The sequence below is a fragment of the Pezoporus wallicus genome, unplaced genomic scaffold (genome assembly GCF_028554395.1).
Source record: "Pezoporus wallicus isolate ANWC-B61680 ecotype Strahan unplaced genomic scaffold, APGP_CSIRO_Pwel_v1 contig_11829, whole genome shotgun sequence".
Lineage (NCBI taxonomy): Eukaryota > Metazoa > Chordata > Aves > Psittaciformes > Psittacidae > Pezoporus > Pezoporus wallicus.
The window spans coordinates 980,293-1,006,802 of NW_026635494.1; the positions used below are offsets into that span (position 1 = coordinate 980,293).

The 26,510-nt window shown below is 42.0% G+C and overlaps 1 protein-coding gene across 3 annotated transcripts in view; it reads left to right on the top strand.

Moving 5' to 3' along the window:
• The window catches only part of ARHGEF12 (Rho guanine nucleotide exchange factor 12), a 70,379-nt gene extending 44,271 nt beyond the window's left edge, over positions 1 to 26,108 (top strand). For all 3 annotated transcript variants that reach the window (XM_057433278.1, XM_057433288.1, XM_057433296.1), the window contains 30 exons: positions 262 to 333; positions 1,116 to 1,208; positions 1,553 to 1,663; positions 2,172 to 2,270; positions 2,864 to 2,906; positions 2,999 to 3,104; positions 3,940 to 4,077; positions 4,523 to 4,555; positions 5,209 to 5,323; positions 6,417 to 6,522; positions 6,736 to 6,948; positions 7,422 to 7,551; positions 7,841 to 7,876; positions 8,505 to 8,659; positions 9,322 to 9,468; positions 10,294 to 10,379; positions 11,829 to 11,954; positions 12,755 to 12,869; positions 15,173 to 15,273; positions 15,527 to 15,604; positions 16,951 to 17,026; positions 17,438 to 17,605; positions 18,120 to 18,207; positions 18,818 to 18,907; positions 19,060 to 19,136; positions 19,514 to 19,741; positions 21,537 to 22,007; positions 23,472 to 23,785; positions 24,529 to 24,601; positions 25,202 to 26,108. In XM_057433278.1, coding sequence (XP_057289261.1) covers positions 262 to 333; positions 1,116 to 1,208; positions 1,553 to 1,663; positions 2,172 to 2,270; positions 2,864 to 2,906; positions 2,999 to 3,104; positions 3,940 to 4,077; positions 4,523 to 4,555; positions 5,209 to 5,323; positions 6,417 to 6,522; positions 6,736 to 6,948; positions 7,422 to 7,551; positions 7,841 to 7,876; positions 8,505 to 8,659; positions 9,322 to 9,468; positions 10,294 to 10,379; positions 11,829 to 11,954; positions 12,755 to 12,869; positions 15,173 to 15,273; positions 15,527 to 15,604; positions 16,951 to 17,026; positions 17,438 to 17,605; positions 18,120 to 18,207; positions 18,818 to 18,907; positions 19,060 to 19,136; positions 19,514 to 19,741; positions 21,537 to 22,007; positions 23,472 to 23,785; positions 24,529 to 24,601; positions 25,202 to 25,212 — 3,699 coding nt within the window. In that variant the 3' untranslated portion in view covers positions 25,213 to 26,108. The remainder of the gene's footprint in view (positions 1 to 261; positions 334 to 1,115; positions 1,209 to 1,552; positions 1,664 to 2,171; positions 2,271 to 2,863; positions 2,907 to 2,998; positions 3,105 to 3,939; positions 4,078 to 4,522; positions 4,556 to 5,208; positions 5,324 to 6,416; positions 6,523 to 6,735; positions 6,949 to 7,421; positions 7,552 to 7,840; positions 7,877 to 8,504; positions 8,660 to 9,321; positions 9,469 to 10,293; positions 10,380 to 11,828; positions 11,955 to 12,754; positions 12,870 to 15,172; positions 15,274 to 15,526; positions 15,605 to 16,950; positions 17,027 to 17,437; positions 17,606 to 18,119; positions 18,208 to 18,817; positions 18,908 to 19,059; positions 19,137 to 19,513; positions 19,742 to 21,536; positions 22,008 to 23,471; positions 23,786 to 24,528; positions 24,602 to 25,201) is intronic.
• The last annotated feature ends 402 nt before the right edge of the window (positions 26,109 to 26,510 follow it).

Below are 26,510 nucleotides of genomic sequence, written 5' to 3' on the forward strand. Positions count from 1 at the left end.
TCCAAATCAAATTCATCCTGTTAGTATTGTGGATGGTATGTGATCGCTGGAGGTGACTGGCACACCAGACAGTCAAACGCCTGGATATTACTGTGGACACACTGAAGATAAGCCAACAGCACATGCTTTTTGCATGTCTAACAGTCCACTCTGACAGAAAGGAGAAGTTTTGGTTGTTGTGGGTGAAAGACATAACTGTGCAGCTCTCATTTTCCTGGATTTGCTGGTACTTAACCAGAATTGAACTTCCTTCTTGTCCAGAGTCCTCGCAGTGGCTTGAAGGAGCGGGTTTATCCAGATGAGAGCCCAGAAAAGGCTGAGGTTCAAGATACTGTGAGTACAAAACATAAAGTGTCACAACAGCATCTCCTGTAATGGGCCCATTAAAACCTTGCCGGGTTTCTCCACTGTCTAGATGAAGCATGCATAAACTTTGGTTTAGAAATTAAAATGCAATTAAAATTGTGCAGGGAAAGTTAATTAGCTGAGTAAATGTTTATGGAGCTTAAGAGCAGGCACATTTAGAGCTGTGAAACATACCATCAGCAGTAAACCAGCTGGACCTAGAACAGGTAGAGCCGTTGTACATACTTTATTCCTCGAGTCCAGCAGTAAATGATGAAGTCTTTTCTTTAGGATATTTGGTCATTATGAGGCTGGCATTGTCAGTTATGGGCTCAAGATTAGGTAGAAGTGAAACATAGCAGAAAGTGCAGACCTAGCTGAACGCATTATCTTCCTTAGGATGGCTTCTGAAATGTTTTTCCCCTCATCTGCTTGACTTTCGAAAGTCATATTTCTCCATTTGTACTAAGATGGCATTTGTCATATGCCACATGCTTAATGTGCTCATGTCTGTATATGATGCAGTTGGTTTTGAATCATCTGATTTAATCTGTTCCGAGTGCTTGTAACTTGGGAGAAGCATTTGTAAGGGGATCTTGTAACTGCAAAATTGGGCAAGGTTGAGTAAAGACAAATGGATTTCCACTGGGTTTTGGGATCAGTATTTCTAACTTGGTAAAGAAGTTTTACTGTGCCAAGAGTGAAATCACCCTGTACATTCTTCCTTCCCTTCCCTGCCCTTCTTTTCCCTTGATTCTGACTCACCACAGGATTCCCAGTCCAGTGTTGGAAGTCCTTTATCCCGAGTGGTGCCTCAGATCATTGGAGCAGAGGATGATGACTTTGACACTGAACAGGAGCAGGTGAGAATGACTTTTAGCCACCCCTTTCCTCCCTCGACCAGAATTATTCATTCAACAGTATGCCGTCTTTGATATCTTCTGTTGCTGTCACAGCAATATAGCTGCCATGGCTTTTGACATACTTATGTGGAGTTATTTTAGCTGTCCTTTGCTCTGGATTATATTTCATTATACAGTACTCAGCGCTTGGGAGCGCTTTCTGGGATGTGAGAATGGCATCACAAAGGGTCTGGAATTGATCGGTTTTAATTAAATGAGGAGCTGAGCTATTGGAACAAAGCTTCTTGGGTTTTCTACCAATGGCTTTCTTGAATAATTGAAATAGTTTCCATGCCTCTCTACAGATTAATGGACAGTGCAGCTGTTTCCAAAACATTGAGCTCCTGAAATCTCGCCCAGCTCACCTGGCTGTTCTTCTGCATCATGTGGTGTCCCAGTTTGACCCTGCAGCATTGGTAAGATGATCTGGAATTGCTGTCCTGGCCCAAATTGGTAATCTCAACCAGTTTATCAGGATTTCCTTATTCTTATATAGCATTGTCAGTGACATGGCTGTATCGGCAAGGAGAGAAATGCAGATCCTGTGCGGGCCTGAGAGTATTTCAGATAAATGAAGAGAAGCATGAAAAGAGCTTCCCTTACATTCAGTTATTTACAAATAAGGATTTAGCTCTTGAAAGCATTTAATTGTACCCTGAGGAGGTGGGATCAGTTTTCTATGGGGAAGGTCTGATCCCTTTTCCTCTCTCTTCCTGCCCACCCTCACCCTTCCCTTCTCTGCTGATTACCAGGGCAGCCAAGCTGGGGTTACCTGAGCCACCCAGATGGCTCAAAGTAGTTAGGAAGAGTTTCAGTCCACCAGCACTGAATTCCTTGAAATACTTGAACAAAAACTAGAGTTAGAGGTGTTAGAAGAGTTCTCGTGGTATTGCTTAATAATTTCTTCCCTTCTGTTTCCCGCAGTTGTGCTACCTTTACACAGACTTGTACAAGCAGACCAACTCCAAAGAGACTCGGCGTGTCTTCCTTGAGTTTTACCAGTTCTTCTTGGACCGAGCTGCAGTATGTTCCAGTCATTTCTTTCACTTTCAAGTTTATCTAGCAAGTTGACTTTTCCCCCTCTCCACTCTCCTGAACTGGAAAAAACTAAGGAGTTATTTAAGTCCTCCAAAATAAGAAGGTTTTCTTGTTTAGATGTTGCCAGTGAATGTGGCAAATTACAGCCATAGGTGCCTGGTAACTCAGTAAATCACAGGGAGTGTGTTGTCTGGTAGAAGAAACAGGTTTTTAATACCTAAGCAAGCTCTAGCTGTTATACATTGTCTTTTAGTTAATAATTGCTGCATATATTGATGTAGCTATTACAAGGATTGGGAAATCTTGTGTATCTGTTGGAAAATCTGAGAAACTTCTATGCTGTCTTAAATTGGTCTACCAGATAGTGTAGCAGAGGCTAGAACCATGTCTTTAGGTGAAATAATCCTTCTGTAATATAATATATGTTCAAAATGGGAGTCTTCCCCCTTTATACCATCAGGTGTTCAGGTTGAGTGACTTGAGCTTGTGAGGCGATTTTCTTGTGTGTTTTGTACTGTGTGTTTTACTGGGGTGGTGTTTGCTCTGTCTGTTCTCCCAGCTGATCTTTTCCTTTGCAGAACCTGAAAGTTCCAGTTCCAGATGAAATCTCCTTAGAACTAGGTAGGGGTGCTCTTGCCTTGGTTATCTCTTCCTGTGTTTCTTCTGTCTGAGGCAGTCCAAGAGAATAATCTATTATCTGTTCTGATTTACAGACAGAAGAAGGCCAGAACTCCTTCCTGAAGAGCTTCATCGTCAGTTTATACAAACTATGCAGGATAAAGTCTGTCCAGAAGTTCAGAGGAATCTGGAAGATTTCAGGTAACAGCAGTTATCCATGTAGATTTCGTTTAATTCATGCTTGCCTTCAGTCAGCATGTTCTGTATAGGGCAAGTCCAAACTCAAGGGACATAGTAATTCATCTTGGACTGAATAAATAGGAAGATGCCACTGGATGAGGGCCTCCAGGGTCACCCTGTGACCAATTCTCGAATGGTTTTTGACACTGTGTTCAAAGTAATTGCAAGATCAGTTTTAGAGCTTTGATTCTTCATTCCTTGAGGCTGTTTGAGGCAATTTCAGAACATTGTTTCTCTAGGTGAGATGATATAAATCCTTTGTACCAGTTTTGTTTGCTGTCAGCTTTTATCTTCCTTATTATTTTTCCCCCTTTATTTTCCTTTTTCCCTTCTCTCTCCTCTTTGGGCACAGAAGACTTCACTTCAGAAGGTTGTCATGGGCATATAGTAGAATTTGATAATTAGTATGCCCTTTCATCTGGAGTTGTAAGAGCTCAGTGCCAACATGAGACATTAGACCAAGACACGTGTTCATTTATACCTAAAAATGTCTCATTTCAAGCATATGCTTCAAATACACAACCTGGGATGCTGCAAAAAGAGTAACTACTTTTTCTTGACCCGTGCAGTAGCTGCCTCTCTTGATAAATACCATACAACATAGTTTCTCCAAAGGCCATCTTAGCTAAGTTTTACAGTGAGCACAAATGTTACGAGGAAATGTCAGGACTTCAACGTTTTTGTACAGAAACCAATAATGAAACCTGTTTGACATTCAGAATGTCAGGAGGTTGCTTTTCCTTGTTACAGGTCAGTACTCAAGTTCAAGTGGTGCTTCCCTCTCCTCATTTTTCAGGCAGAAACGTAGTATGGGATTGACCCTGGCAGAAGGAGAGCTAACCAAGCTGGATTCAGAGAGAGTTCGTGACCGGATTGCAATGGAGAAGGAAAGAGCATGTGCAGAACAGATTATTGCTAAAATTGAGGAAGTCTTGTGAGTAACAGCAGGTTTAATTGTGGGGGTAGAAAAGATTCTACCCTGAACCTAAAAACAGTAAAGGAATTAGGTAATAGAAGCAACTTGGTGTCACTGCATTCATATTGTTTCCCCTGTTTGCTATCAATGTATGTTTGAGTGATGATAGCCAAATGTAAGCTAATATTTAGGTAAATTAGGTATGTTTTCAAGGAGGCTGCTGTTCAAATAGCAGAGGTAATGTTGTCATTGTGACCTTCTGCATTACTAGATCAGAGTCCCTTTCAGAGCCCATGTTTTACTTCTAATGTAAGCTGAATGAGCCTTCCTTCCCCATACCAGCGCCTGGGACTTGTTGACATTCGAAAGGATGCTTTGAACAGAGCAGCTGATGCTTTGGGTGGGTGTGAATGGGTGTTAATTGGTTTTTGAGTTTCGTTTTTAAAGTCTTTCTTGTTTTTAGGATGACATCTCAGCCTTTGGAAGAAGACAAGAGGTAATAGAGCTTGCATAAGAACCCACCCCACTGCTGGCTCTGTGTTCTGCTGAGCAGCATAAGACCGCCCTCTGCTGGCTATAGCCACAAACTCTTCTTTCTAAATCGCCTGGCATAATTCACTGGAACTCAGAGCATCAACCTCTTGCTCTCAAACTCTTCTGATTCTGAAGTTTGTCGCCTTTGTTTCAGATCTGTCACTGAGAGTTTGTGTTTCTTTTGGTTTTGCCTTGTAGCTGTTTCAGTCTGGTCTGTGTATGTGCCTTGTCTTGTTCAGTTTGTATACAAACTGGGTAGCTTTTACTCTACTCTTTACATCAGCCATACCTTTTACTGTTACTAAGTTTGAAAAATAACTCAAAACTATAATATGAATGCAAGTATGTATTTGGTATATCATTTTAAGACCTTCTGTGTACTGCTCAAAATTAATTTACCTCCTAGGCTTATATACTCCATCTTTTGCTTACAAGAGGAACAAATGCTGGTATTAGCTGAGTCTTTTCCATTGTCTGTAATAGTTTGTTTCATATTAAAACCCCCAAAACTTGGCAACTTCTTTTAATCTAGAAATAGTTAATTTCTCAACACAAAGTTTGCATTTGACATTTCTCCTTATTCTCCATCTTCTTTGTTTTTTATGTATTGGGCAGTTCCACAATGCAGTATGTGATTCTTACGTACATGAAACACCTGGGAGTCAAAGTTAAAGAACCTCGGAACCTGGAGCAGAAGCGTGGCCGTATTGGTTTCTTGCCAAAGATCAAGGTAGTAGTGTTGTGACCAGAGTGCATTTGTTTAAAGCTGTCCAGCTTGTGTGCTTTGTTGGATTTCAGGATCCACTTCTGCATGACACATCGGAAGTTGGTGTGATTTTACAGTCTTCATTGCAGCATCAAGAGGATCTGGGGTTACTGAGCTGCACAGAAAACCTAAGAGCTGAAATTGGGCGCTACATCTGTTTTCAGACACGTGAATTAGAAAGGAGTTGTCTTCTTTCTTCGGTTACCTGTAGGCCTAAATTCTAGCTGCTTGTTTTTCACATTCCTAGCCCTGTTAAAACTTGGGGTGAGAAATGTTTCTTAGAATTGATACAACCTTGAATCAGATGAGTATCTATCTCATTAACGCTAATCTGGCTGTTGGCCTGTCTGCTTTAGTTTTCTTCTTAAGAAACTTGCCCAAAACCTCATGCTTCACAATGCAGGAAAGCTGCTCTTCCTGCCACCCACGCTTTCCAGTTATATAATGAATGTTGCCACTAAAACTCCATCTCTGTGGGTGTATTCAGTTGTCTCCCACAATTATGGGGGTGTCTGTGGTCACAGTAGCTACTTATTTTCACCAGCATTCCAGCTTCTTTGGTAATGTTAAGATTGCCACAAGCAGTTCTGCACTGACAGTGCTAAAAGGTTAGTTCAGGCATTCACAACCTTTCTGAACTGGTAAGATATGTTGCACTTCTGTCTCCCAGATAGGAGTCTGTATGCTTACAGAGGCTTGGAGCCACAAGATGCTGTGCCCTAGAGAAACAAGGCGATAGTGATCGTTCTGAATTAGTCTCGTACCCTAGGGAGGAGAGTGGGTCCTGCTAAGTTAAAAGCAGGGTGTATGTTTTTGCTTATAACAGATGTATCTCTTCAGGTACTGTGGCTCCCTGCTGCTAACCATGTTAAGCCATTCATAGTGTGTCCATAGGCTGTCTTTGCCTCTGATGCTGCAGGATGTTGACCTCGCAATAACTTACTAGAAATAAAACTCTCTTGTACCAAACTCCTGCTGTTTTAAAGAATTAGTCACTATCTCAGTAAATAACTGCATTTGAAGAAATGAGTGAACTGTTGGCTTTGTTTTTCTGCAGCAAAGTATCAAGAAAGAGAAAGAAGGAGAGGAAAAAGGAAAGAGAAGAGGCTTTCCTAATATTCTGGGCCCACCAAGGAGACCGAGTCGACATGATAGCAGTGCAAGTGTGTGAAACAAGCAAATATATGTTCCTAAATATTAATCTCTGCAGCAGATAAAGTCTCTGCTGTTTTAATAATCCATGCTAAGAGGACTTAGTAAACTTTTTGGTTGTAAACATGTTTTTGAAGGCTAATTTTGTCCTGAAATGCTGCTTCTCCTCATCGCTGAAAACAGGTAAAAGCTTTCAGTGGTGTAATGGCTCTGTGTTTGTTCAGTTGGCAGAGCCATGGAAATGCAAAAGCCCCGCCATCTAAAGCATGTACCTCCAGCATCTTCAGTTAGCCCAGAGCCACCAGATTCCAGCAAGCTGCGCCAGAGTGGGTCCTCCAGTGAAGGAGCAGATGGGCCGTACCCACCTGCCAACCCAATGTCTCCTTTGGCAATGGGTCCCTTTTCCTCTCCAGAGGGAAGCAAGGACAGTGAAACAGGTAGGATGTTACTAGCAAAGAGGAGTGATTCAAGATTGTGTTGTGAACAGGATATACAAAGCACAGTTCTGCTCATAGAAGCATAGAATGGGTAGGGTTGGAAAGGACCTTGACTGATGCAACAAACTTGGCAAATCAGGGAACAATTTTATATCATTAAAAATGATCTTCCTTACCTCAGTCATCTTTTCTGGCATATTCTCTGGCTCAAATCAGGAAATGTTATCAAGGCCAGAAATCGTTGCCAGATGGATCCTCTTAACTGTGGCATCAGATCATCTAACAGGAAAAGAACACAGTCTGAGGTGCCTTGTTCTCATAAGCACAAGTCAGTGTCATCTGGAATCACCCAGGAGTTCAATTCTTCCAGCTCTAACCTGAAATGAGGCTGGGAATCCAAAGGCTATGAAGAGGCCGTGAAGTTCTCCAATATGCTCTATTTTCTTGACATTTTGTACTTGCTTTCTATTTAGGTTTGAAGCAGACTGGAGAAGCTCCACCTGCTATTGACTGTATGGAAGGCACACCCCGCACGCCTAATAATACCTTTGAATTTCCATCTCCTTTGGAAAACTTGCAGGAGGAGGAGGGAGAATCAGAGAGGTAACTCTGCTACTCTGGTTGCTTGAGCCTTGGATGAGAGTTGGTGTGACAACGGCTGCTGAAGCTTAGTCCAGTCGTTTGTGTTAAACATCACTGGTAGAAGTAGGCAATAGTGGTCTATGTCTGCTACTACAGTAGTACTAGACAGCTATGTATCAGGGTGAAGTTGACAGATGGACAGCGTGTTCTACTTAGGAAGTTATGCCTTTACTCTGAAATGATACGAAACGTCTGAGTGGGGTGCAATTCTTGCATAAGCTTCCCTAATAATGTCTTTTGTTCTTTGCAGAATGGTTGACATGGGAACACCAAAGCCTTTTCGCAAGTGAGTGTGCTTACAGATGTTCAGACTTCACTGAGTTTGTTTAGATGGTAATAGGTTATAAGGTAGAATGCAGTAGTGTTCATTGTTCTGAGCCAGTGCAGTTTTCTACATGATCATTCCATTTCCTCAATAATGCATATATGAAATGAGACACTGACATCCATATATAGGACAGGTGGAGTGAATCATACACAGATAAGCCCCGTGATCTATGAGTGAAGTGTTGTGATTGTTGTATCTGCTGATTTGAATTGATGGATTAAGGAGCTGAGATTTCCATGTTTTCTTTTTAAACCTGTGTATTGCTGTTAGCTCTGTATCTGCAGTTAGATGGATGAAAGAAACCGTATCCTATCCTTTCCCCACCTCGATAATTGACTTATTTTATCTGTATCACTGAAACCAGTGCTACGAAAATACTGCCAGAACAGATATTCACTCTTAGTTGTTCTGTAAAGGGCAAAATTAGAAAATATGCCTATAGGTTCAGACATCTGACAGCCTCCAGCTATCGTGGAGAGCATATTCATAATGCTGTACAACTGTTATATACACTTAGGTTTTTCTCTTCTTTCTTCCTTACATCCGTGCCTAAAGTGGGAAGTACTGACGTATTTTTTCATGTTAGGATGGACAGTGTTGGTTTCGCAGATGTACAAAGTGAAGACGAGCTGTATGATTTTGACGTGGACATGGACCCCCCCAACTGGCAGCAACTCGTGAGCCGGGAAGTGTTGATGGGGCTGAAACCCTATGAAATCAAGCGCCAAGAAGTAATTAATGGTGAGATGGCTTTTGATTTTCTCCTAGCTCACCAAGCACAAAGTTGAAACCAGTCCTTTGGGGCTCTGAAGTTCTTAACATTTGAAACTAGGTCTTTCTTCAGTGACCTGCTCCAAGTGGTAGCCATCTGTTACTTCTGGAAGAGTTCATGTGTGTGAAACTTGGACATGTGACTGAAAAGTATCCTGAGATGAGATTGATCCAGTCCTTAGAGAAGAAATAAACAATATTAAGTGGTTTGACCCTGAAAGGCCAGTTTGCAGTATCATGTTCTGTAAAGGAAAGCAAGAGGCACTGCGTAGACTGTTGGAAAGCACATGATGCAAATGGAAAGCTGCTACCAAACTTTCTCTTCAAAGCTTCATCTGATTTTCAGGTCTTGCAGTCCTGCAGAGCACTCTTTGTGGCTGTATGAGCTGCTAAGAGCTCACTGTTTGGGGAGAATGATAAGGCACGAACCAGTTGTCTTCTCTGTTCTTCCAAACATGGAAGTATAGCAGAGCGTGGCTCTGTTCTGGAGCAAGATGGATTATGGGCTAGCAAGTATTCATGAGGGAAGGTTTTCAAAGTTCATACTTCTGACTGCTGTTTGCTTCATGTTTGGACCCATGTTTCCACACCTCCTTAAGCAGGTGCTTACACTCCTGCTTTCCTCTCTCCAGAATTGTTTTACACCGAGAGAGCTCACGTCCGTACGCTGAAGGTTCTGCATAATGTCTTCTACCAGCGTGTCACCCGGGAGGGGATCCTGAACTCCAGTGACAAACGGAAGATCTTTTCAAACCTGGAGGACATCCTTGGGCTTCATGGTAATTGCGGCTGAGGTGATAACTAGGTGATACAGAGCCTTTCAGCTCTGTAGTAGCAGTTGGGATCCTGGCTGCAAATACCTGAGAAATTTAAGCAAGTGACCCTCAAACAAGAGGCAACCTCATAAAACACTTCAGCTGAGAAAGAATGCTACAGCTGTTCCCCTTCCTTTTGCACACAGTTTGTTTTTCCATTTCTGATTTACAAAGATATCTCGATAAAGAATGCATGTGCCCAGTGTTTCAGATACTTGCCTTTTCTTATCTGTGTGCACAGACTCTCTTGTGCTGATTCAGGCTTTGATAAAAGGAGCAGTGCTTTGATGAATGGTCTTTATGGGTCAACACTGAAAATGTTACAACTGTTGGTGAACAGGATATGAAAACAAACATGGAGAGATTGATGTTTTGCAGGTGGTTTTGAAGGATAGCTCTTCCTAATTGGGTAGCTGAAGGACTAGTCAGAATCAGGTTTGGCTCTGCCACTGAATAGTCACTTGTATCATTTTATGCAGGTGGATTGAAGTGCATTCAACGTTATTCCTGTGTTTTTAGAAGGCAGAGATCCTCAGAAAAGATAAGATTGGGAAGGTTATTAGGGGCCACTTGATGACAGGGGAGGCAGAAGTGCAAGGGAGTTAGGCAGTGCCTTCTTAGATACTCTGCCAAATGTATTAGGTCGTGGGACACTTTCTTTTTTAAAGTTAATTGAAGTCATTGCAAATCTACTCTTTTCCTAGAATAGCTTCAATTTTAAAATAATTGCTGAAACTCAAGCAAACTATTGGAGCAGTATTAATAAAATTGACTTCTTTTGTTTTTAAGTTGCATTGAATGATCAGATGAAAGCCATCCGAAAAAGGAACGAGACATCTGTTATTGGCCAAATTGGGGAAGACTTGCTTTCCTGGGTAAAATACTTTATTGCTTTTTTTCTACTTGAAAATAATGTTTCCTAGAATGGCAACCAGAGCCAGAGGTTAGTTGTAATATATATATTAACTGGGAAGGTTATTCCCAATTAATAGGAACTAAAGGCCTTAGAGCTGTCATTTCTATGGAGCCATCACTGGACTAGAGAATGAGGGTTGAACAAAAGCAGGAAGAACTTGCAGGGTTGTCATTTGACTCGAGACAAGGGTAATTTAAGGAAGAACAAATAATTTCCCTGTGCTGTGTGGGTAGAGTAGAAAGGTAATTTTGGAGACATAAAGGTGAGAGTAGGATTTGGAAGAATGTAATGACACAATTTATTTCTGTAACACTGAGATTTAAGTCTTGTGTTGCCTGTGGTGCAATTAAAGGATAGGTAAAAATACCTGTTTCCAATCCTGGAATTCATATAGCTGAACCTTTTCTGGTTTCTTTTATGAGCTCCAAATGACAGGAGCAGGAGTGATGTAGACCGTTTAGGAAAAGCAAATTCTCTCTTGGGAATCTCCCAGTTTGCTGTTTGTTTTCAAGCCGACTTAATTTAGGATTGAAGATTGATTTGCTTATTCTTTTGAGCTTTTCATGCCGAAGTCTCTTGTGGTGGTTTTTTATATCCCACTGTTTGTCTAGTATTCCAGAAAAAAAGAAGGGAAGAAAATGAAAATCAGATGTGGCTGGTAAAGAAACGCCTCCAACCCTTTCAGTTCTTCTGCGTGTTAGGGAAAAGCAAGAAACTACTTGCTGGAGCAAGCTAGACCTTAAGCTAATAGTTATGTGCCCTTGCATGATGTTCTGGCCAAGTGGATAAAACAAAAAGCCACATTCTCTAGAGAGTTTTCAGGAGTTACTACTCTCCATCACAGTCTGGGTAGCAGAAGGGGAAGAGTTGCAGTTTCAGTAACAGATGAACCATCTGTTACCTGCAGCACATTTCTCAGTCCTGCTTATGGCTATCGCTTCCCCTAGCCATGGTTTTGTAATACTTTTCGTTTAGGAAATAAGAGGATTTGTTATATTCTGGTTTTTAAACGTAGGTGGCCCAGAGAGACAAGATGACCTTTGGTGCCCAATTCTCTGTTAAATACTTGTCATTCATCTGAGTGCCGTTTTCGCTGCTCTCCTTAAGGCTTACAGTGGAGACGTGGCCCTGTATTCTCCCTCTAACTCAGCAGTGCATTGGTGGAAAGGTTTGGATGTGCTAGAGCTGGGGACAGGAGAACTGTAGAGTTTGAGGCGTCAAGGGGTTCCTCAATACATTAGGAAGGCAAGGCCTTAGAACCAGGATGGAAATTACTTCTCATGGCTTGCCAGCAATTCCTTTCTTCCCTGGCAAGACCAGTTGTGCTACGTGGCTAAATGTCTGTTGAATGCGGCACATGCTGAACTCGAGTCTGTCTAAATTTGGCTTTCTTTGCTTTCTGGCACAGTTTAGTGGACCAGCAGAGGAGAAGCTGAAACTTGCAACTGCCACTTTCTGCAGTAACCAGCCCTTTGCTCTGGAGGTCATCAAATCACGCCAGAAGAAGGACTCTCGCTTCCAGACCTTTGTGCAGGTGAATTGAATGCAAGGGTTTTGAGTTGCCCGAGGATGTGGCTGGTGGCCAGCGTAACATAATGAATGGCTGTAGATAAAGTTGTTATAATTAATGACATCATGTCTGACATTGTCTTCAGATTGGGATCATTTCCAGTACTGTATTTATCTCTGCTAATCATTTCTGGAGGGAGGAGCCTTTCATTCTGGGGAACACAGAGTGTCCTGATAGGGTGCAGGGAAGCACATGCTGTCCCAGGCAGGAGATGGCATCTCACTTGAGGTAGCTGTTTCCTAAGGATGTATAATCTGTGGGAAAACTGCTCATTTTAGTGCAATTTTCATGCATGTCACGGGCAGAAGGCAGATGATATGCACCTATTCTGCCTGCCAGGAAAGGGGCTTGAATACATGTGGCATTTGGAGGAGAGAATGTTATCTTCATTACCACAAGCTGTGAAAACTGGTAATACAAGGGTTGAGGTTACATTGAAAAATGTACTGGAGTTTTGCTATAGTGTGAAAGCCTACACTGATGTCTTCCCTGTATGGTGGTGATTGAGATTGATTGGAGATGGTACCAGGCCCCTGTGAAGTAATGAGGGAAGGAAGCTGCTGCTTTTGTGATGAGCCTTTCTTATATGTAATTGCACATGGAGAGGGGATGTGTTGTCTGAATGATAGATCTTGGCATTTCTTGTATTTAATTACTGGAAAGTGAAGTAATAGATGTTTATGTGATGAATGGATGTTACATGTTCAGGTAATTACGGCCTTAATAAAAATGACAAATGCAGATATTGTGCTGTTTAAATTTAGGATGCTGAGAGTAATCCCCTGTGTCGACGGTTGCAGCTGAAGGATATTATTCCCACAGAGATGCAGAGGTTGACTAAGTACCCCCTTCTGCTGGATAACATTGCTAAGTACACAGGTAAAACCTTTCCTCTAGGGTTCGTGCATGCATCTCAGCAGGTTTTCTAGACAAATATGATTTCCAAGAATATCATAGAATCCCAGACTGCTTTGGGTTGAAGGGATCTTAAAGCTCATCCAGTTCCAACCCCCTGCCACAGGCAGAGACGCCTTCCACTAGAGCAGGTTGCTCCAAACCCCATCCAACCTGTAGGGTTGCAATACAGTAATGGAAATGTAGTTTCAAAATGTCAGAGGAGGGGAATGCTGAAGTTTGAAGAGAAACCAAACCATTCTGCTAGGAAAGTTACTGGCAAAACAACTTGATTTGCTATTAATTTTTGAAGAAGGAAACCCTGAGTTTCTGACTGTCTCCTCTCCACACTCCAGTTCCTAGCCTGTTCTAGTGTTACACTATTAGGGCTATTAATGTTTTTTAATGATTACAAGAACCAAATGAAAGTGAAGAAACATTTTCTCTGCTGTAGAAGAGCATGTGACAATGTCAGTGGCTGGAATTAGATTCAGAAGAAAAAGAAATGGAGGACAAAAAGAGCGGTTATCATGTAACTCTTCCTTATTACGTGCTCGTAGCAACCAAATCTTTAGGAACTGGCTGAGAGGCATAGTTGCATTTGTGCTATTGTTTTGAATAGTCATTAGCATGCCTGTTCTTCCTGTGCTTTTCTAGATATATTTAACTCATTTCAGGAGTCTTAATGGAAATAACTAGAAAGAATTCAATCACTGCAGATGATAATGTATTTGTTTCAATAAATTGGTTTTCAATAATAAATATGCTCTGATAAACATTTTTCCTGAATTCGGGACGTTAAGATGGCTAAATCAAACTATTAAGAGAAAACACATTGAAGTGAATTCTAATTTCCATGTAGGTGCATTGGAGAGAGAAAAAGAATAAGGTGTTCAATAATGTAAATCTTTAATCATCCATTACAAACATAAAAATGTGAAAAATGAGGAATCTAATAAAAACCTATCAAGTTATTCCGTTGCTTAAACAAGCTTGACTAGACATAGGGCATACTTCTGAGCAAGAAATTAAAGAAAAGAAAAGCATTATAGAACCTAAGCAAAACTCCTGTACTGTTAAGGCTTATGGCAAATCAACATATTTCTTTAAGGAGAGAATAAAAGCAGGTAAGGCAGAACAAATTGATTGTTCTTCTTTAAGGTCAATAATGTCAGCTAAGAATTCGAAGCAGACTGAACTTAGAAAGCAGTACTTTCCTACACAACAGACACCAAGAGGATGTTAACGTAGCCCTCCTTCCTCATCTGCTGCATCTCTAAATCACTGCAGAATGTTTTAATGTTCTTGCAGAAGGTGAAGCCTAGCTAGGATGTGTTACTCTGGAAGATGTTTCAACCATAACAGGAGAAAATATGATTAATACTACCACAAAATAGCTTTTCAGGTTCACTAGCAGATACCTGCCGCAGTGTAATTTCATTACTCATAAAAACTATAGTGCATTTACAAGTTGACTCTAATCATAATTAGGAAAGCATGTGATACTCCATTATCCTTGATGTACTTGTTTATTTGCCTGTTAACTCCATCCTTAATGTGGCATATGGTAGTGAGAATGGATGGGGTTCACCTGTGTCTATCTGTGTATGATCAAGTGATGTTGGTAGGAAAGAGAACTCGTTTGGTCTTGCTGTAAAGGAATAGTGGTTTTTATCTTCAGGCTGCGTAAATGGTACCTTTTTCCAAAGAAGTTAAAATAAATATATTTATTTTGGAATTTAATTCCAATTTAATTGGAAAATGTTACTGGGTAACACATTTTTTGGATGTTTTGCCTTACGTTTCTTTTTCTTTCTTCCAAAATAAATGAGTAAGAAGGACTGGGGGAAATGCAGAAGCCAGTGGTCAGTTGCCACATTGTGGGACTTTGGCTACCTGGCTGTGTGTGATCTTAACTATCTACCCCAAGACTCTCTTTGTACCATGGTGGAGTAGTGGTGACCTTTCAGATTCCCCCGAATACTGCTCAAATTGATGTTTGTGGAGTGAATAGTTGCCACAAGCCCCTCAAAAAGGGAAGAGTGACAAGTCCTGTGCTTGTGCAATGGTGCTAAGCAGAGGCCAGTGCCTTGTGCAGGGCAGAATGTATTACCTCCTGTCACAAATCTGTTTATGTCATTTCAGTTTTGAATTGCAGTGCTTTTGTTGGTATGCTATTCTGTGAATTTGAGTTCTTTCTCAAATTTGAGGTCAGCAGACTGCACTGGATTTCTGCCTATTTCAGCCTTTATTGAAAAGCATTCTTTCATTTCCTTTTTCCCTTGCAGAACTGCCTGAAGAGAAAGAGAAGGTGAAGAAAGCAGCAGATCATTGTCGTCAGATCCTTAACCACGTGAACCAGGCTGTCAAAGAGGCTGAGAACAAGCAGGTAGGAGGTGAACGGAGTGAGCATCAAGGCTTGGGGAGAAGAGAGTTGAAGGGCAACAAGCTCTTCAAGACCCCTAGAGTCTCTGTACTAGTGACTTTATATTGTGCCTTAAGATGTTTTGTGGTGCAAGTATTCTTGTGAGAGGAGGAATCCTGGGCGTTTGGGAGTGTGTGGAAGTATTAATGACTGCCTGCATTCTGATGCCAGTGAGTTTGACTAACCAAAGTGACCATCTTCACTGCATTTTCTGCAGCATTTGGAAGATTACCAGCGTCGTCTCGACTTGTCCCCCTTGAAACAGTCTGAGGATCCCATGATGGATGAGTTCAGGGTGAGTGACAGCACTAAACCAATCTCTATGTAAATCATGATTGCAGCCCTGTTGTTCTGTTTGTGGCACTTTCTGCTGTAGTCTTCTGATGTACAATCAAATGGTCTTTGGAGATGAATATTTCTGTACAAAACCTAAACAATTAGTCTCAGAAATCTGAGTTTTGTTACCTGCCTGAATACCTCTGTGAATATAACAACTTGGTTCTGCATATAGCAGTGTTGATGAAGCTTGTAAACTCTCTGAAACAAACCTTAATGGTTCTCAGCCTAATGTACTCTATCACATAAAAGATATCCAATGGACCATAAGTTGTCTTATGGATGTATCTCTCAAATGATTGCAAGCCTTTGTTGTGCTGTTGGAACTAGGGAGGCCTCAGAGAGTCATGAGGTGTTGCAATGCAGTTAGCTTTATAAGAGGAGCTTGTACACAGGCTGATTTGTATGCAGGATCCACAGGTATATCCAAATGAAGTCTTGAGTCCAGTGCTGAAAGCACAGTGTTTGATGGCCCCTCTAAATTCTTGCAGTTACGTTAAAGAAGTGGTTACTTGCTCTCGGCTGCTGTTAAATGGAATGCTCCACATCCTTGGAGCAGGATTTACTGTGTGTCTTGCATAGATTCCCTGTTGTTTGTTTATCACTTGTCTCTCTTCCCCAAAATCAGTAGGTAGCCAAAAAAATTTTATATGAAGACTTTCCTGTAAAACTGTGTCATGGATCCTTCCACAAATAAACCTGCAGGCATTTTAGTTAGGAAATGAAGAACTTGCTGTCAGTTATGAAATCTTGCTGTCATTGATTGTAGACTCTGAGACTTGGAAGGAATGACTTGTGAAAATTGTCACTTCTACTTGCCTGCAGATCTAAATGTCACAAGCACTGAAATGACTGAAGAATCCATTGACATTATAAAGTCCACCAGATCATTGGGATGATTTGTATATCATTTGTAGGCACACTTGACTTGCAAATCGAGTGCTGAAGCCTTAACCAGTTGCAGTACTAGAACTGCTAGCTTCATTGGAAAAACTCCTCCTAGCAGTCAGATAACATCCTGATGCCTTAGTATTTTTGGTAGGAAAATTCTCTACCCTGTGACTCCCAGCATCTGCAAAAGAGCAGTGAAAGAGGAACAGTGATAACGCCTGCCTCTCTCAAGATTTTGGTTTACAAGCATACCCTTCTTCCGATGCCCGTTTCTTTTTCCAGGCTGGGTTTAGCTGCTCATCTCCAAGCTGGAGTGCCTATCCTAGCCTTCCCTCTGACGTTTCCATGCTTTACCATTGCGTGCTTCCACAGAAATTCCATAGTGATACTCTTTTTTCTTTTCCCTGGTGACAGAACTTGGATCTCACAAAGAGAAAAATGCTTCATGAAGGACCTCTAACTTGGAAGGTTAATCGTGACAAAACTATCGGTGAGTCCTGTCCCATCAAGTGACTGACTTGGGTTTGTGTGGTTTTGGTGACGAGGAGAGAAAGAGAAAGCATTTCTGCCGTTTCCTGTTATGGTTCTTACTGCCACCTGTAATAATGCCTGTGTGTTGCTCAGAGCTGATTAAATTATTCTTGTCAATTGTGAAATGTGCTGGAGTGTCATTAAGGCCATGCAGGGACACAGCAGTCAGTCATGAGATGATCCAATTCCATCTGTAGCTTTCTGATGTAGTTTTCATGAGGAAAATTTGCAAGCTTTGCCTAGAATGGCATAGCGCTGATTACTGCCTCTGCATGAGTAATCAAAAATGCAGCCTTTTTCTTTCTGCAGGGGTGTGATACGAAACTATGAATTCCTTAACCCATTCTGGGTTCTTTTGCACCCCATGCAGATCTCTACACCCTGCTCCTGGAGGACATTCTGGTGCTGTTGCAGAAACAAGATGATAAACTGGTACTGAAGTGTCACAGTAAAATCTTGGCGTCAACAGCCGACAGCAAACACACCTTCAGTCCTATCATCAAACTGAACACTGTTCTGGTTCGTCAGGTGGCGACAGGTCAGTCTAACCAATTGAGAAAGCACGAGAGGAAGCCAAAAATGAAGAGAAGATCAGTTGAGGATAGGTGGTTTTACCTAGAATTTCAGAGTAGAACATGAGAAAATGTGTAGGCTTAATTCTTGGTTGTCCAACGTCTTACTTTGTATGTATGAGCTGTTTGACTTCTTTGCGTCAGTAATAGGCATGGCTTGAGTTTTAAATAGACTTCTAAATTAAAGTACTCTGATTGTAGTAGATGAAAGGTGCTCTAGAAATTATTAAGAAGGAAAAGAGGAGAATTAAATCTGTTTCAGAATGGTTTGGGCTGTAATGGCTGTTTTCTTTCAGGACTAATAGGCAAATTTCCTGGGTTAGGCAAGATTTGATGTTTGCATATTATCGCATTGGAGGGTTATCTCATTGACTCTTCTTCTATTGCTTCTGGACGGGGGTATTCCCAGTTTTGGGAATTTTAGGAAGCTATGTGGGGCAAGGCATCTAGCTTAATTCTTCCTTCCCTGTGTTGCTTCAGATAACAAAGCTTTCTTCGTCATCTCCATGTCAGAAAATGGCGCTCATATTTATGAACTGGTGGCACAGACTGTGTCAGAAAAGAATGTGTAAGTAATTGGTTCCCTTCCATCTGCTCCTTGATTTGTGGTCCTTGAGAGATCTTTTACATCTGTTTGCCTGCAGTAACGGTGCAGGTGTCTGTGAATTACCTGAGTTCCTTCTCTCAGCATAGCTGGAAATGCAGCTGTGTTGGCCTGTGTAGGAAGTATCCAAGGATAGTCTCTCCCAGCTTACAAGAAGCAGGGGGAGGGTATGTGTAAACACGTATGTGTTTAAAAAGCCACCCCGTACATACACTTAGTGCTTCTATTGTTGTTGTTTGCTGTTGTTTGAGGCTCACTCCTGACCCTTTTTTGACTTTAAAAAACCTGTTACTTGCCTTTGCAATTGTGGTCTTATGTGACTGACTGCGAGATAAGTGACTAAAATAATCCTGCATCTGTATCCTGGTGAGGTGAGCATCACACTGTGGTGCTTCACTGGTGGCTGCAAGGTATTGCAGGAATTGAATGTAACAGGATTGAGAAGGAAAGGAAAAATCTATTTCTGTTGTAAGAAGAGCAGTAATAATGTTAGCTGGATTTAAGAGGTGTTAAGCAGACAAGTATTCATTATTCTTCACATTTTGCATGTTTTTATTTGATGCTTCTGCTGCAGATGGCAGGACCTTATAGCTCAGATGGCAGGGACTGTAAAAATGGGGAATACCAGAAGAGTGATTCCATTACCACAGTCAGGACCTGGCGAGTAAGTAAAAGTAGCTGGAGGAAGAAGGGCTGGTTTTTCTTTGTCTGGTACCCGTTCTCCTGCTCAAAGGTTGCCAGCCAGAGCATGGATTCTCATGCAGCGATTCAGATCTGTGTGACTAAAAGAACCTGTTCATTCTTTACTCCCTGCAGAGAAGAGCGTGAAGAAGAAGAACAGCAGAAGCTCAAAGAGCAGCATGACATTCCTGCCAGTAGCCTACAAAGTCCAGGTAAAGCTCTGGTCCAGATGAATTATATCAGTAGATTCACGTATGGAGTGCAAATACGCCAAGGTGTACTCCTTGTGGATTGGGATCTCTTGGTAGCTTTGACATTCCTGGAAATAAATGATTTCATTACAAGTCATGTGGAGAAGTGATACCGAGCCTCTTGGAAAACATATCTTTTACTGTTTCTATCTGGTTTATAAATTACTGGTAAAGATTCTTTTTTCCCCCTCAAAAGAATTGGCCTTTTACCAAGCCCATGCTCAAGGACTGTATTTCTCAGTGTTCTCAGAGATTTCTGTGGGAAGCAGAATTTTCTGCAGTTGATCATCGAATTTGACACAGTTGTTTAACCCGAATCTATGTTTTCTGTTTCCTAGATAAAGATTTGGGCCTCGAATCTCCCTTAATACTGAATGCTCAGTCTTCTTCACTCATCATGTCTGAAAAGTCCAAGGTAGAAAGTCTCCTTGCATCAGAAGGACAGTTTGATAAAGTGCAGCAGGCAGACCTGACACTTAAAGATTCTTCTGCATGCTATGAACACACAACCACCAGTTTATCTTCCGTATCAGAAGGGCAGTGGGCATTGGATGCATTAAGGAACTGTAAGTATCTGTGGGCAGTGTCTGGTTGGGCCGTGGTGTGGAGATGGGCATTGCTAGGTCACCCATCTGAATCAATGGGCTAAAATAAAGCCCATTTCTATTAAATATCGATTCTCTCTGTGCTGTAGATCACAGCATAGCAAACCAAAGTGAATCTGACAGCAGGGAATTCCAAGTCCTGAGTTCATATCCTGCCCTTTCCTTTGGCTTTAATCATCTCATTTTTCTGTGGTTTTCCCATGTATAAAATGATGGTAGTAATGAGTTGTTAATTACTGGCCATGAAGTGCTTTGATGACAAAATTATATTGCAACTTTACGCAGTGCTTTACAGTGCCATTGCTGGATGTTAGAAGACAATGCAGTCAGCCTGTGGGCTTATTTTCATAGCACTGGAGCCTAACAGGAGAGGTTTCATGAGTAGCAGAACATGATTTTGCATGGGTTTTTGTACCATGCAAACATATGGGATATACTTGAGCTTGACAAAGCCTAGGTTCAGATTTTCTGAGGACATGGGATGTGGTTGGATATAATTAGCTCAACACTTGTGTGTGTTGTAAAGAAACTCTCCGGATGGACAGATTCTGTAATAGGAGATTTTGAATCACTTCCTCTGTTCTCTGGCATACCTCCTTTCAGAGGAAGGATGCAGAGCCATGCAACCTACTTGATCAGATCTAGTAGTGCAATCCCTAAATATAACTTCCTAAAATTTGAATGAATTCATTAATCCATGTATCTCCTCTTGGCAGTTCTGAAAGGACACGAAGTCCCTCAGTTATATGTGAAGGGAATAGTCTGTATTGCTTCTCTGTTATTTGCTTTTACCAAAATGCAGAGGCTTCATCTCCTTGGCCCAAATTCTTTTTTCTATCTCTCTGTACAGCTAAAGAACAGTTCTCTGCTATGTGATAGTTCCCCTCAGATCCTTTGATCCGTTTATGTTTCTCCTTCTTATAGGATTCAAAGTGCTTTTCTAATTCTGAATGCTGTATGAATGTTCTTGGTACTTGTTTTCAGAGACCAGTGCTAAGATAATCTTAGTCTGTGGGGTATGCGAAGACAGTGCCCTAGCATCTCATGACTATTCAGACTTAAAAGAGCAGCCCTCCAACAGCAGCAGAATGTCACTCACATTTTGACAACAGCCTTCCACTTAGATGAGTGACTGTTATGCTGTATGACATCATAGCTTTTCCTGGGTGTTACATGAGCGTTATATGGTGAGAGTGAAGAGTGTACTTGTGCTCTTGACAGCATCGCATTTTTGTTTTCAACAATGTGTCCTTAATACGAAGTGTTGGGTTGGGATAATTTGAGAACTAAAGGAATGTGGGTTGAAGTTCAAACAAGCATAAATTTGCATGAAATTTTAGGGGAAAATGTGTCTTCAGTATCCTTTTTTTTTGATCTGTCATTTCAAAGTTGAGTGGAATATTTTCAATATGTTCATTTCTCCGGTGGGAATCCCCTATTATGGCCACGGTTGGAGGGCTTGGGAAAAACCTGTGCGCTCACCTGCACTCCAGCTCAGTTGCTGGGTAATCTCAGTAGGTGATTTTTTTTTCCCCTAAGCAAGATGGAACTTGTACTGACACGTTTGCTCTCGCTTGTAAAATGTGCAGGAAGGCTTCAGACCTGATACACCTATTTTTATCCCTGTTTTTCCTGCCAAGAGCAATGAGAGGGCTGGCTGCTACGAGATACACCTCTGCGGAAGGGTAGCCTGGTTTAATGACCGTTAGGGAGGTTATGATCTGTGAAGCCTTGTGAACGTTCTCTTTACTTGCAGTGGGCTTGCTGAAACAGTTGTTGGTGCAGCAGCTTGGCTTCTCTGAGAAGGGGACCCTCGAAGACCGGCAGCGCTTTCCCAGGTTTAGGACCGTTTCTCAAGAAGCCCAAACGGAGAGTGGAAACGACCCTGAGAGCAACAAATTCCACCAGCCTGGAGCAGACAGGGGGCTTCCAAGAACCGGAACTAATGAGTCTACAGCTAGTTATGGCCTCCGGACTTCAGCTGAATCGCCAGCTTCAGGAGATGCCATGCAGCTGATAGAGAGAGACCCCAGGTCGAGTAGTAACTTAGCACTAGACCGCATGAGTATGAATCTGGAGATGTCAGCTGCAGAGCTGGAAGGGGTGGGTGCTGATGAAAGCGGGGAGCATTTTTTTGATGCTCGAGAAGCTCACAGTGATGAAAATCCATCTGAAAGTGAATTAATGGAAAGGAAGGAGGAAGAGGACGTGCAAATACGGATCTCAGGTGAGCATATTGAATTCACTCGTAGAGTGACAATGTGTCCGGTTTCAGTATTAGAGACTTCCTCTCTTGCTTATGTGGTATAGGACACTTAAAGTTAACTCTTGGCCCTTGACAGTCATTTTAGCCCTGAAAAGAGCTGTGCAAATATGTACCTAATTAATTCTCTATTTTATGACAGCAGAGGCTGAAATACTGTGGGGTTAATACACTGTGACAGACTGTAATTACAGAGGCACTGGGCACAATGCAAGCTCTTGACTGCAGTTGCCACTGGACCACTTTATCTCTCAAGTGTCTGTTAGGATCTGTATGGAAGACGTGTTCCCTGAAGGCAAAGTACTTCCTTAGTCTGTACACACAGAGTCCTCATGACTCATGCTGTTTCGTAGATACTGTGTTGGCTTCTCCTGATCAAGCTTCAGAAAAGAAACTTAGGGTTTAGCTTTGCACTGTAATTGTCTTGAGATCTCACCCCGGTCTGAAGCTCTTAAAAACTCGTTGTTATTTTGAGTTTAGAAAGCCCTGTGAGTTTTAATCAGCCAGCATGGTGACACTGCACTAAATTGAGGACACAAGTTGAGGTTTATCTCCTGTGCCTGTTGTAGTAGAAGTAGCTGCTAGTGGGTAGATTCTGTGTAACTCCTGGTGTTGAGTTCTCTTATCATAAATACGCTTTTGTTTTCAAATTGGATTCTGTCATCATGAATAAGCCAATCTGTGACTGTCTGAATGCTGCCTTCCAACTCCATATTGAAAACAGTTCTTCTTCCCCTGAATTACCGAGCTGTTTTAAATTATTAAAACTGAGCTAGCAACGCAAAGCATCTAATTTATTTGTCGTCTCTTATGCTGTTTACTTTCTTAACTGTGCAGGGACATCAAAATTAGATAGGCCTGGGTTTAATTCAGACTCCACATGGTAGCTTTGCTGGAATACTGTAGAGAAATTTAACATAATCTTGGTGTTAGGCGCAGGTTGTGAAAACATTTCTATCTATAATTGCTTTGTCTTTCAGCATGTCATCAGCAAGCTGAGCTTTCAAGCTAACCGGTCTAAAAGCATCCTCAGTGCCCTAGCTAGCAAGTGGAAATCTAGCAGCCTTGATTTGTCAGGTGCCATTAGTGTAAGTGCAGGTTTTCCAGACATCATAATAGAAACACCCATTTAGGAAAAACAGGAAGGGGGATGATTAGCTCATCTTACCATGTAATTCTCAAGCTGCAGTCCAGAAACCTGCCACAGTCTCTGAAGCCCAATTCAGAACCAAACCAGTCTGGTCTGATATAATCACTATTCTGCTTAGTGTTCACAAATGCATTTGCTTACCTGTTTTGAAATGTCCTTGGAGGTGGGCCTCTCACCACTTATCTTTCTTAAAGCCTGCTTAAGCTGTCTCCTCTAGTTCCATGGTTCTTGGTGATTATTGAGCTGGAGGTGTTAGTAAAAAGCTGTTCTCTTAACAGGAAATTATTTGATCCTCGACGGATACGGAACAGTGCAGGAGAGCTCCACAGATGAGGAGGTCTCATCTCTAGTTCTCCAGTGCACCGCAGGTGGCCATGCCTCTTTGGACTCTGCACAGCAGCAGCCACTTTCCCCCCGGGACACCCAGTCAGATGGAGGAAGCTCCCCCTTTGCTGAGGAGATGATGGCCTCACGCTGGGGAGCAGTGGAAGAGTCCTGCTCATTTGTAGCAAGCCCTCACTTCTCTATAGAGTCGCGTGTGCAGATGATGCAGTATATTCAGAAGATAGAGGATGACCTTGAAAAGTTAAAGGTACGCTGCCTTTCTCTTTGCAGTATTGGGGTTTTCATATTCCTTGGGTTTTGTATCAGTAAAGAGCTTGGAAAAAAGCAGCCATGCCTTTTTTTTGTCTTTGGCTCTTATTTCTGGAGACTGTTAAAGCAGAATCTTGGTGGTGGTTTGTTTGCATTAAGTTGTGGGTTACAAGAGGCAAGTAGTTCTGCTAGAGCTAGCGGGTACATATATTGCTTTGATTTGAACCTAGAGAGATTCCTGAGGGATGGGACAAAACTGATGCAAGTCTGCAGCAGTGGAGCTTTGAAGGGGCCACTGGCCTAAGGAATATGAATTCCTGACATGAAAAGACTTATCAAATCTGTCGCATGCTGCTGCCAATGTCAAATGAAGGTTGCAGTAGACCAATAAGAGTGTTTTCAGCTTTAATGATTTTTTGTATGTGATGGGGATTCTGTATGCATAATAACCATTGCTATAGAAGGTTCATAGCATCCTGATGTATGAAGCATACCAACGTGTTAAGTCAGTAGCTGGCCTTTAATTTAACTGAAATCTGAGAAGAAAGTGGAATATTGCATACAAATAGAAGCCCTGGTAAAGATGTTGACAAAGGATCTGTTGTGGGTCATGGTGCAACATGGGTGATTCCAGTCCACTCACCTGCAGTGAAACTTCTCTTTTCCCATCTGAAGTCCTCTTTGTTCACTTGGTAAATAGAGGAAAAAGCCACTTGAGTTTTGGGGGTTTTTGTTTTCTAGGAGGTTGAGGAAGACTACACCATTCTCCGACGCCAAGGGCTGGCTGGATCAGCCTCCACAGGAGAGCACTCAGGTATGCAACCAGAGTGTCTGTAATTGGTAGCGTATAGCACGTTAGCTTCAGACATTAAACAAAGAGCACAAGGTCAATTGTTAATGTTTATCACACACATGAAGAAGGTTTCACCTACTTCAGCAGCTCTCACAGGGCTGACACCATGCTGATTGCAGGAAAGGTCGGTTGAATCTGTTGAGATTCATGTGCAGAGGAGCTTGTTCCTTCCTCTGAGAAGGTTGGTACAAGCAGTCCCACCCCTGCCTGCCAAAGATCTACATCTCGGGATGCACGGCTTCTCTTTCAAAGAAGCCTGGATTGATGTAAAGTCCCAGAGGAAGATGTCTGCATGTGTAAAATGATTAAAATCTGTCTTCTTCTTTCTCTGGGGTCTCTGTGATGCTGCGTGAAGCGGTTGCCATGGGGCTCTTTAAACTGGCTTTAGGCATCCTAGAGAGGTAATTGCTGGAATTGCTGACAAAGGTCTTAAGGTTAAATGGGTGCGCTGTCTCTCGTATAACACACATTCTCTGGTAGTACTGGTGTTCTAGGCATTCATCTCATTGCATCCCCCCCTCACAACCCTTTTTCTCCTTCCTTTTTTATTTCCTCCTTCAGACAAAAGCTAGTCATGTTTTCAGGCATGGCTGAAGATTGGATGAAGAGCATCAGGACGCAGCACCCGCTGTCTTCCCTGTGGACTCTGAGCCAAGAGGGTTTGGACCATCCAAACGTGAACCATACTCTAGCAAAGTGGGCATGGGGTGCTTTTCCTGTGGGGCATCTGCACTATCTTGTCAGTGAGGGAGTCTATTCTATTCTGCTCCTCTCCTTGCTCGCAGAAATTCATTTTTCAGAACAGAAAAACCAAACCAAATGTACAGAGCTTTGGGTGTAGGATATAAAAATGTATTTAGACATTAAAAGAAGAAGAATCAATGTATTTATTTGACTTCATTCCGTGTATCAAAAGCACATTTTAATTTTTTAATCTGCTTTTTTTTTGTTTGTTCTATTTTAATTGGGTAGTGACAGTTCTAGCCCTCTGCCTACAGTACACCCTGCCTGCCACTGCTCCTGAACCAAAGGTCAGGTCTGAGGGGAGAGGGTGTGCTCATGTGCAAGTGTATCTTCACTGGACTGGACTCTGCACTCTCTGCTGGCAAGCAAGCTGCCATGCGAAGAGCTACTTATGAAGGTGTTAGGATGACTTGTGGCTGGAACTATCTGTATTCACCAATTGCATGGGAACTGCTCATGTCACCAAATGTGTAACAAGAATTTTCCATGCGCTAAATAGCCAGGCACTTCAGATGGGCAGACTTTCTTTATCCCCCTCTCCCATTAGGGGTCTCCTTTGTTGACATGCAAGATTAAACTGGGAGAGGAGAAAGATAGGTTTAATTTTTTCCTTGACTTTGTTGGCTTTGATCATTGTCTCCTTTGTAAAGTGATAAAAATACTTGGACCTGCAGCACTTTTGTAACTCTTCTCTGGATCAAAAAGAATAAACGCAAACCCAGAAGTGTTTCAAAGATATGGGGCAGCTCTGCCCCTGATTCACTACTGAATGAATAAGGGCTGCCATTTGAGTTAGCCACAGGTACTGCTGATTATAGGGCCAGTAAGTTTTAGTACCTGAAAGTATGTCTTGCTGAGGGCTTGGGGTGGGGTTGGGGTTTCTTTCTGGGGGAGTGGGGTTGGGGGTTTGATTTTGGTTGTGGTTGGTTTTTTTTCTTTCCTGAACTGATTTTTGCCAATGTGTTCTCACTGAAACAGAGATGTTCAGAACAAAGAAGGCTGAAGCAGCTCCCTGGCACTTCCTCAGGCCTGTTCTAACGGGTTTTGCTGTTGGAATTCCTTCCCAGTCTGGGACTAAGATACAGGTATCAGGCTACCAGCAGAGCTAACACTGGGCAGCACAAGC